The sequence below is a fragment of the Theobroma cacao genome, chromosome 4 (assembly GCF_053813885.1).
Source record: "Theobroma cacao isolate CCN51 chromosome 4, ASM5381388v1, whole genome shotgun sequence".
NCBI classification, from domain to species: domain Eukaryota; kingdom Viridiplantae; phylum Streptophyta; class Magnoliopsida; order Malvales; family Malvaceae; genus Theobroma; species Theobroma cacao.
Window position 1 is genome coordinate 24542749 of NC_142642.1, and position 10321 is coordinate 24553069.

A 10321-nucleotide genomic window follows, 5' to 3' on the forward strand; every position below is an offset into this window, starting at 1 on the left:
CACAGATGGTAACTGATTGCAAGGTGGATATACATATATATTCACTCTAAATGGCGGTGCAATTGGTTGGAAGAGTTCCAAATAAGAAACAATTATGGAATTTAAAACAAAAGCTGAATAGATCTCAACATTTGAGGTGCAAAGAGACAATTTGGATTAAGATGTTCATCACTAATTTGGTGAAATATTCTTAGCATTATTGAACCAATATCCCTATATTCCGACAACAATGGAGCCATTGTGCAAGTAAAGGAACCAACGTCTCACAACAATCCAAAGACAATCCAAACAAGATATGTTCCCTAGAAGCCAATCGACTTGGATGTATAGCTACATTGAAATCGATATATGCATTATGTTTAATAAATGGTATTCTTTATTTATGAGTTTATACAATTAATGTTATTTACTTACAAAAAAATACCTTACAAAAGAAATTATAAAGTGTTATAATTATGAAATCCTTATTGCATTAAAGCATCATCCATAAATTGTTCTTAATCAATACTTTCTGCAAATAGGATATTGAAAGTCAAGACCCCAACACATGTTACGTTTCTTTCTTATGGAGTAAGCAATTTGTTTCATAAATCGAAGTACGGGATACTTAAACAATCATGTGGATGCCTATTAAATGAATAAATTCACTAAACATTACCCATCGTGAGAACTCCATTGGGTAGTTTCCTTAAGTGTGTATAGAAACATAATCGAGTTATTTTATGTGTGGATATCTATAATTTGATGCAATCTTATGTAGTCCTAGCCAAAGATGTACAATGAGAGGATATTGGGTATAAGATAAAGCACATGAAGATAAAAGAATGATAAATAAAGGATATATCACCGGCCCTAAGTGATTTTAAGGAGAATATCTCATTGCTTCTTAACATGTTTTAAGGCAAGAAAATCTTTGGTCAAGGTAGAACGAAGATTTGGGAAAGTGATCTTTTGAATTTCATTAAAGAGTTAACAATCAACTTTAAGAGCTAAAATGATAAAGACATATATAGGGTAAATGTTGTTTGATGAAAGATCTAATTACACTACTAGAATGAGTAAAGAAAGAAAGATTGAGTCAAATCATATTGACTCTTCTTAACATTTGGGTGCACTAGATGTCAATTTTGATTTATAAATATGAATTGATACATTTAGAATTGATGATGAATATGAAAAAATTTGGTTCATCTAATTTTATTTGACTTTAGGAGAAGGGTCACATATTTTAATAGTGACAAAGTGAGAAATTTAAATAGAGAATTAAGGACTTATTGCAAAGAACTTTGGAACTTTAATGATTTAATTGAGGGGTCAATTAAATTGGAACAATATTATAAATAAGTATAAAAATTATGCAAATCCTAGTAGGGTTAAAGGTTATGTAATTGCCTATGAATAATAGTCTTGTAACTGCACATAAAACTCACAAGAAACGCGAGTGTTGAAAAGCAATTTGTCATTTTAAGAGCATAAAATTGAAAAGCCTTAACTAGCCCTAGAAATCTCCTTGGACTCTTCCCTCTCTTGTAGAAAATTTTCCCAAATCACTTGTACAGATTTTTCATTAGAGATCGGAAACTTAGATAACTTGTGATTTACCACAATTCTTTCTCCTTGTTGTGTGGAGGATTGGGCCAAATTTAACATTGAATTTCCTCTCTAAGCATTTGGCTTATTAGTTAATGTATAATTCCCTTACTTAAAGTAGCTTTTGGTATGAGAAAAGTGAGAGCACATTCCCTGCAATGTGTCCAATTAAATTACATTATAGTGTTTGTTTTATAACAGACCACTGCAATGTAAGATTACAATGTAAGATTACAATGCAATCATATTATAGTTAAAGGATGTAATGTGATTGCAGTTCAAAACCAATGCAATTACATTACATTGCACTCTGTAATGTTATTAAAAGACATTTTTACCTTTCAACTTTATTACTTTGTTAAAAACATTTTATAATATTATAATTGAAATAAAATATATAATATAAGAATTAAAAATTAAAATAAAATAAAATATAAGAAATTAAAATTTATATAATATAGGTAAAAGAAATTAAAATAAATATATAATATAAAAATTATATTAAAGAAATGAAATAAAATATATAATATTATAATATAAAAAGAAAATAAAATATATGACATTAAAAATATATTTAAGAGATGATATTATATAAAAATAAAAAATAAAAAATACAAGTATATTAAACTTGTATTTTAATAAATAAAGGTAATTTTGAAAATTAACATTACATTCCTAACAAAGTATTTGTAAACCAAATGCTGTAATATTATCTTGCATTTTAATTATTATTTTGTTTGTATACCAAACACTGTAATGTTATTTTCCCTACAGTCACATTGCTTGCGATCACATTACTTATAATCACATTGTATTGTAAAGTATCAAACGTCACAAAAAAGTAAGATTCGAATCTCCTTTTTCTAATTAAAAAAAACTAGGAAAATCAAAATTAAATATTCAAAGATGATCTAAATTTTGGGAAGAAAATTTTAAATTCTATTGCGTTTTGCATAATTTCCCGACAATTGGTGCATAGTTTTTGTTCAATATACATTATATGACTACTCAAATGTACTTTTGCTTTTGCTACCACTATTTACAATAAAAAGAATGAAATAATAACTTAAAAAAGATAACAAGTAAATGCAATCTAGAATGAAATTTTCATTGAATTTGTGTAAAAAGAAAAAAACAAAACAAAAAAACCCAATCTCTTATCATTTCTCCTGTGCGGTGAGTGTTTATGCACTCTTGTCTCCATTGTAGTCATAGTAAAAAGGTAAGGGTACGGATTTAAAAGCCCGGTACTTGCCCACATTGTTCAAATGCTCATTCTCCAACCTGATCAGTTGAAAATCAAGTTTCTGTTAGTTCTAACAAAGTGTTTGAATTTTATACTATTTCAGAGCCATGATTGCATCTAAGACACAAGGTTGATGATGGTGAGCAATGTCAGGTATGGCAATCTAAGTAAAGTTGAAACTACAAATGTCCACTTCTACCTAAATGTTGGCAAGCATTTATCAGTTTGCTTTGACATGCTTGAAAGTAAAATAGATCTCCTATGGACTCTGGAAAACTGTTTTAGTTGGCTTGGTGGGCAACTTCCAAAGGTTTTTACCAGCTTGATTCTAAAAGGTTAAATCTTAGGAACATTAATTGAGTGAGAGAAGTGAGAACTAACTAGAATAGTTTAAAGTTACCTGAAGAAATTCCAAATGCCACGGCGAATGATCTCCAAGCTAGCAACTACTGCAATTAAGGCTTTATTATGCAGGAAAGGTACACTTTGAATACCTAACACTTGCTGCATCCAAGCAAGTCTTAATAGACAGTTCAATACCTGCAATTTACCCAAATATATTTTTAGTTAGGGAGTTATTACACCAATCAAGGAAGGTCAAATCTTTCAAAATGTTGACACTCTCCAACAATCCCATCTCCACCCAAAAGGAAAAAGAATGATATAAATAATATGAGAGCATGACTTCTTACCATGGCTACAAAATAAACACCTTTGTGTGGTACAATAAGTTTATCTCTCAGCCAAGGGTTTCTTGAATTTCTTCTAAGGAGACCCCAGTCTATGACAATGTCCCAATATGTATTAGCGATTGTTGCAATACCAGAAGTCGCTGCAGCCAAGACCAGCCAGGGAGTAGTTTTCTGCTTTTGGAATTGATAAATTGTCCTAATGGCAACTGCAACGATTGTTGAGAAGTATTTCAGACCATTAAGACCATGTGCTGCATCTTTTTCTTCAAACAAACGTCTAAGGCTCTAGAAGATAAAAGATAGCATAGAGCATTAGAGAAAATCAAGAAATGAAATTGGCATGCAACTTGAAATAGTGAAATGATGAAAATACATTTTCATTGCTGTTAAAGATATGTGGATTGTTACTATTACCTGAAGGAAACGGAACCAGTAAGGAATAATGGCTACTACTATGTAAAACACCTTATAGACTTCACTCTCCTCACACTTGTTCAATCTCTTTCTAAAGTTTCCCCAACCATAATAGCAAATGTAGAATTCCAAACTTCTAAATGCTTGCACCTGATATAAAATGTCAATGGATATTGATCAACAAACAAACCATGTTGGAGTAATAATATTTTATACATTGTTGGCCTGAATATCAAACCTGGCTAGTAAGTTGATCTGCCAAGAAGAAATCTGGGAGGGTGACCTACAAGGTGAAAATGTAGATGAATTTCTCTTTTTACATGACATTATTTACATATCAGTGAATAGAAATTTATTCTTTTAGTCTTGCTACCTTGTAAAGAGGTGTACAAACGCAGTGAAATGCACATTTGATAAGAAAGAATCGACTTGAACGGTATATGATATTGAAAGGGCAGAATGTTATTGAAAGCACGGCCTGCAATATAGGTACACCAGCAAGCAGGTCGGGCAAACTTTTTCAATCAGATGCTCATCTTGAAATAGTATTAAAATGAGAAATTTCAGTAGAGACAATGTATTCAAAATAGGACTTACAATGAGCAGGACCAAGGGGATTAGTTCAGTTAAAACTGCAAAGCTTTTTGTTCTGGGGTCGATCTCCATATCCAAATGTGAAATGACACCAGCTAATGCAAGCAGAGAAAGCCCGGTGCTAAGAAGAAGTACTTCTCTATAGCCCAACTCTGTTCCTTGCTTGAAACCAAATATAAATGAAAAGTTGACCCTATAACGCTTCCAAAAGAATATATTTCCGGAGTACATGAGCATGTGCAGGACAATGTAACCAAATAGGCTGCAAAATAATTAAGCATAATCATTAGTATAATATTGAATTCAGTAGGAGTCCTTTAATTTCAGCATGATGGGAAAAACCAGGAAGATTGTTTCAAGAAAGTAAATAGCTGCCTCAAGTATTGCTTAGAATCAAGAATGTTGAAGGAAATTTACATTTTGAGGTGACTTTACCTGTGAAGAGGAAATATGTTGACCATGTACTGATCACGTCCCTGACTCCTAAGAAGATCTCTTGCATGTATATTCACAATAATGGCCACTATAAGTGCAATGGAGCAGCCAGAGAAGAAGCCTGCAAGTGAAGAATAGATGTGAAATAGACAGTTCAAAACAAGGAAATGGGATGTTTTTAAGCAAGTGTGCTTTTATGATGATTATAAACTGATATGTACTCTGTAGGAAATAGGACAGTGTAATTTTTTTCCACAACTATTTCACACAATACAAAGAATTTGTTCTAACAGATGCTTTGAAATGAGACAGAGTCTTACCATATAGAAATGTAATTCTATGTCTTTCCTTTTTAGCTTGTGGTCTTAGAGTGTTCATTCCTTTTCTGTGATTTCCATTTGCAAAATGTTTAACATAGGTAGCCTCCACCCTTTCCATAAGCTTACTAACCTGTCAATACAGAAGAGAGTAAGGAAGAGCAAAGTCAGTGACCAAGGGGAGTCCATTCAACTGACATAAACAGAGTTCGACTAGCTATATCTAACCTCATCAGAGCTGCCAAGATAAGATTTATCCACCATCTGTAAGTAAGCCTTTGATGCATTCCGCGATGTGATCTGGACTGGTATAAGTTAGTACAAATGAACCAAGAACCTGGTGATTTTAATCGATCATGATGAAGTTAAAATGACAGACCTTGTCATATTTCTTCATGATCTTGGAAAATGCCAGTTGATTCAGGAAGCTGATAAATCAAATACAAATATGATCAACAATAAAGCCAAAAATCTTTTTCATATGCTTATAGTTCTAAAGGAGGAAGCAATGTTACCAGTAGCTTTTCAAAAGTCGAAGCTTTCTGTAGAATTCTACGAAAGCCTGAGTTATTTTCTCCTCTGCTTTCCTCAGCTCCTGCCTGCTGAATGATAAGTCTGATTTTGAGCTTTTGATAACACCTTTGAGAGTTGATATAGGAGTTTCAGGCTCACAATTGATCTTTACATGATCTAAGACGTCTAATGGAGCTGGTCTGAATCCTTGAATATTAGCTTCTGCTTCGCTGAGTTTCTCTCTATCATTACCTTCCTTAATTTCTTCTTCTGATATTCCTTCACTGCTCATCTCAACTTCTTGGATGATACCCATCCTTGTCCATACTACACAAACAAAAAGGCAGATTGAAAACTTCAGAAAATATGAAGGACCTTTTGGACATAACCCCAAAATTGGAACTCCCAGATTATATTAGAATTTTTTTTAAAAAAAGAGAAAAATTGCAGTAAACTGGATTTTCTGAGTTCAGCAGAACCCTGATTCTCCTTACTTTGCTTTCCACCATTGGTGGGATGAGCAACTGATGAAGAATTTGAAGATAATCCATTAGCAGCAAGATTCACCATATCAGCTCCTCCAACAACTGGATTGTCAACCTTAATCCTAAGAGCAATCAAGGCATTCATTTGCTTACTCAACTCATCAGCCTCCACCATCACTTCTTCAACTTTCTTCTTGTAAAACTTAATCACCTTGTTAAATTCATCATCAAGCCTCCTAAAGAAAACTAGCTCGTACTCTCCTCCTTTTTCACCTGACTTAAGAAACATGGTCTGGTAATCCCCTTCTCTCCCTGCTTCCTGCACTGCGCTTACTAGTATCACTTCATCTTCATTATTCTGCATTGGAGAACCTGATCTATACCGGCTTGTTAGTCCACTAAATGCCCTGTAAAAAGACACCCTTCGCTTCAATGACCCTTTTGTTGTTGCTGCCATTGGCGATGGTGCCTTGTTCAGTTGCTTGAACCTTAGTATATCTTTCAATATTGACTTGAGATTACTGTAATCCATGTATGCTTCCTGCCATTCTTGCACCATCTGTGCGGCAAACTCTTTCCCAAACTTCATCGTCCTTCACCATAAAAGAAAAAACCCTAAAGACTCAAAAAGAAATAAAGAGAATTAATTAGGATAAACTTGATGAAGTTGAAGTTATTTATAGGAATTCCAGGCTTTGTACCATCTTCCTTCTTACTTGCTTCCTTTATTAATGTCGTGATGACCATTTCTCCTACATAATCTCAATTACTGGAAAGATACAATTAATTAAAGAAATTAATAATGACATCAAAGACCCATTTTATTTTTTTATTAATCAATGTTGTTCATGGCTTGATTTTTATTAACTTGCATTTTCAATTTAGGTAGCGAAAATCAAGCACATGGCCTTATGTCACGGCCGTCATTAAGTAGATTTGTTGTTTAAGCAAGTCACCTTCACAATTTACATGAAAAACAAAAATGAAGGATTTGTCAAGTAGCAATGGGTGGGGGTGTACTTTATGACAGTAGCAATGTTCTTTTAAATCTTAATCAATCAAAATCATAAGCAACAAGGACACCAGCTAGAGACGCGTTTGAGAAAATTACAGATGATTTTGTTTGTATTTTGATTTTCTCTTCTAATTCAAAAGTATTAAAGACTGTATTAGGAAATGAATCAACAATATAAAGATGGAAACCGAATGTTTAAATTGGTCGATGTAACAAAGCCGACCAAAAAAAGTTAATGAATCATAATTGACTTGTAGTGCAGAGAAAGGCAATCATTAAGTAGCCCGGTGGCATGGCTTGTCACTTTGCCAAATTACATTAAACCTTGGCCAATTTGCTTGTCCTTGGTCATACTTGTATAAATTTCATTATTTGCATGGTGGGTGATAGTGATAGTGACAGAAGCCGCGTTGGATTCCAATTACTTGTTACATTTTTCTAAAGGCAATCGTCTAACTTAGAGATTTGGATTTGGTACCTTATTAGCTCAAATATGGTTTATATTAATGTAAACAATAGGAAGAGCTACCAACTCGAGGAGCCCCTGTCTCCTCTTTGAATTTTCAGATTATTTAATCCAACTCGTTGTGAAATCATTAGGGTTAGTTTAATTGGAGGCTTATTATGAAATGCTAATTAACAAATTTATTAGAATGCACTTTAATTGCTCCAAATTGGGCTTAATTATTCCTTGATTAGCTTACTTTAACACAGACTTTGTTAATTTGACCATTTGCTATCGAGTGTTTGAAACAAAAGATTAATCTTAATTTTATATTTATGAGATTATATGTTCAAGTAAAAATAATTATAATCATATATAATAACCATTATAAACATTAACCCATCAAATGAATTGTTGAATGGGATCGAAATCAGTTAAGTACGGCTTCGTACCTAATTAGGAATTATGAAATTACGGTTTTTTAAAAGTAGGATGACTTTATTGTCCTATTTGTTGGCTAAGTCTACCAAGGCATTAATATGAAAAGAAAAAAAAAAAAAAACAGAAGCTACGTAGCATGATAGGTACTATTGAACAATTCAATGTTAAGTTATAATCTCGAATTGACAATGTGTCGCCCGCCTATTGGACCTCTATGTTCAACTTGTCTAACTGAAGAATATAAAATAATCACATGGATAATCAACAAGAATTAATCATTAATTTGTTTTCCTTGTTCATTTTGATATATATATTTATTTGGGTGTGCACGCCTTTTCTTTGTTTGACATCTGACTTTCCAAGGATATAAGCAGGAGGCACCATTTGTACTCATCATTGGACTCTGTACACACAATCTTATAATCTTTCCAACATCTTTTTAAGTTCTAATTATTTTGGTGCTGAAAGGAAAAAAATATAAAAACATTCATATATTGATGAGAGTCCATAAAAAAAAATTGAAATTACTTTCTCTCAATATCTTCTAAGTTTTGAATTAAAAAACAGAGATTATATATATATCTCCATGATATTATGAGAAATATAATATTTAATATTGTACTTGAACTCGTATTATCAATCTAACACAGTTAATAAAACACATATTGATGTCGTTGACCATCAATCACAACGAGACATGTGGCATAAAAATACCATGTCATTCAATAGTGAATAAATATTTTTATGACGTAAATCAAGTTATAATTGATTATCCAATATCTCAATGAATTCAGCAACCGATATTAAGAATTAAGGTAAATTGATACATCAAATTAAAATTTAAATATCATATTGAACTTTTTTTAGTATAAATATCACATCCGATATTTTTCTAAAATTTAAGGATTAAATATAATGTTAATTTAGGGAGACGAGCAATATGTAAGGCTTTCACACATTCACCAAGCCAGATAGAGAGAGAGACTGAGAAATTGTTTAAAAGCACACAAAAATCAAACAATTTCAGCTACTTCACGAGTTTTTCATATGGTTGTTAGCTAGTTTTTGTTTTTATCTTGAAAAAGGGGTATCTAAATTTGTATATAGTTAATATTATTTTGATATATAAAAAACTTAAAAAGATGGTACATGAAGAGACTTGCAAATTAAATTGTCAGGTAATGCTAACAAAAGCTTGGGTCGAGATATAATCTACATGAGGATTTTAGGTATAAAATTAATATTTCCAAAAAAATAAAAGTCTCAAATGATTTTTCTTAAACAATTTATTATTCATTTAATTAAAAAAAAGACTTAATTTACATATTGAGTAGGAAGTTGCTGGAGGATTATGTAAATCTTATAAAACAAAGATTAGATAACACATTCTTGATACTAAAAAAATATATAAATTCATCCAATTGTCATGTTATATGTCTAGATGGGACCTAGAGTCCGAGTGGTTTACCCACCTCTCCCTCATGTATTGCGTAATATATATACATTAACTGCCCTTCTTCTATTCCAACTTCCTTTCAAATCTTACCTTTTCTTTTCCTTCCAAAAAAAAAAAAAAACCAAGCTTGTATTAGTTAATTAAGTCCGTTTTTTTTTAACTAAAAAACGATGAAAAATCCTTTGAGATTTTTTATGTATATATTTTGGGAACATTTTTATATGCAAATGCCTCTTATAATAATATTTTGATCCAAATTTTGTCAGAATTAGATGACAATTCTTCAAGTCTCTTCAGGTGTGATTTTTATTAGTCTTTCTGTGGTTGGAATTAAAAGAGCTGATTTTTGAAAATCTTGTTTGATTGCATGTGAAATTATCAATTACGTTTTGACAATGCGATATCTTTTGACAATTTTCAACTTGGGTTACGCAACAAATGGAGATAGTCATGCCAAAGGAGTAATAATTAATATATGTCTTTCCTTTATGCTCCTCGAGATACTCCAAGCCTTGTGCATGTTCCAAAAGTTAATTTCTTCTTTGTTTACATTCTCGGGGCTGCCCTTCAAGTCTATCATTCACTTCAAGGAAAAATCTTAGTGCTCTTTTTGAAACTCTACTTTTCTTTATGAGAATCTTTGCATTAGAGTTATTTTAATTTACTTTTTTTTTAATT

General features: G+C 31.9%; 1 protein-coding gene across 2 annotated transcripts; it reads right to left on the reverse strand.

Annotated features, from left to right (window-relative positions):
- Window positions 1–2506: 2506 nt before the first annotated feature.
- Window positions 2507–7005, reverse strand: LOC18601563 (phosphate transporter PHO1 homolog 9-like). Of its 2 annotated transcripts, XM_018120443.2 has the most exons (14): window positions 6988–7005; window positions 6296–6901; window positions 5804–6128; window positions 5668–5716; window positions 5517–5588; window positions 5292–5421; window positions 4972–5092; window positions 4540–4798; window positions 4316–4420; window positions 4181–4225; window positions 3943–4092; window positions 3529–3813; window positions 3237–3376; window positions 2507–2874 (listed from the first exon to the last, which is right to left on the reverse strand). In XM_018120443.2, the coding sequence occupies exons 2-14, from the start codon at window positions 6873–6875 to the stop codon at window positions 2775–2777; spliced, it is 2361 nt and encodes a 786-aa protein (XP_017975932.1). In that variant the 5' UTR covers window positions 6876–6901; window positions 6988–7005; the 3' UTR covers window positions 2507–2774. The 2 variants fall into 2 exon arrangements, with proteins under 2 accessions (XP_017975932.1, XP_088661978.1); XM_088805852.1 differs by lacking the exons at window positions 3943–4092; window positions 4181–4225; window positions 4316–4420; window positions 6988–7005 and having other exon boundaries at window positions 6296–6952.
- Between the last annotated feature and the right edge of the window lie 3316 nt (window positions 7006–10321).

Excerpts from the sequence above, each read along its gene's own strand:
- LOC18601563 (XM_018120443.2), bottom strand. The coding sequence starts at position 6,875 with ATGAAGTTTGGGAAAGAGTTTGCCGCACAGATGGTGCAAGAATGGCAG. Across the intron at positions 5,093-5,291 it reads TAGAATTACATTTCTATATG|GCTTCTTCTCTGGCTGCTCC; the intron begins GTAAGACTCTGT and ends CTTCACTTGCAG. Across the intron at positions 3,377-3,528 it reads GTGTTTATTTTGTAGCCATG|GTATTGAACTGTCTATTAAG; the intron begins GTAAGAAGTCAT and ends GGTAAATTGCAG.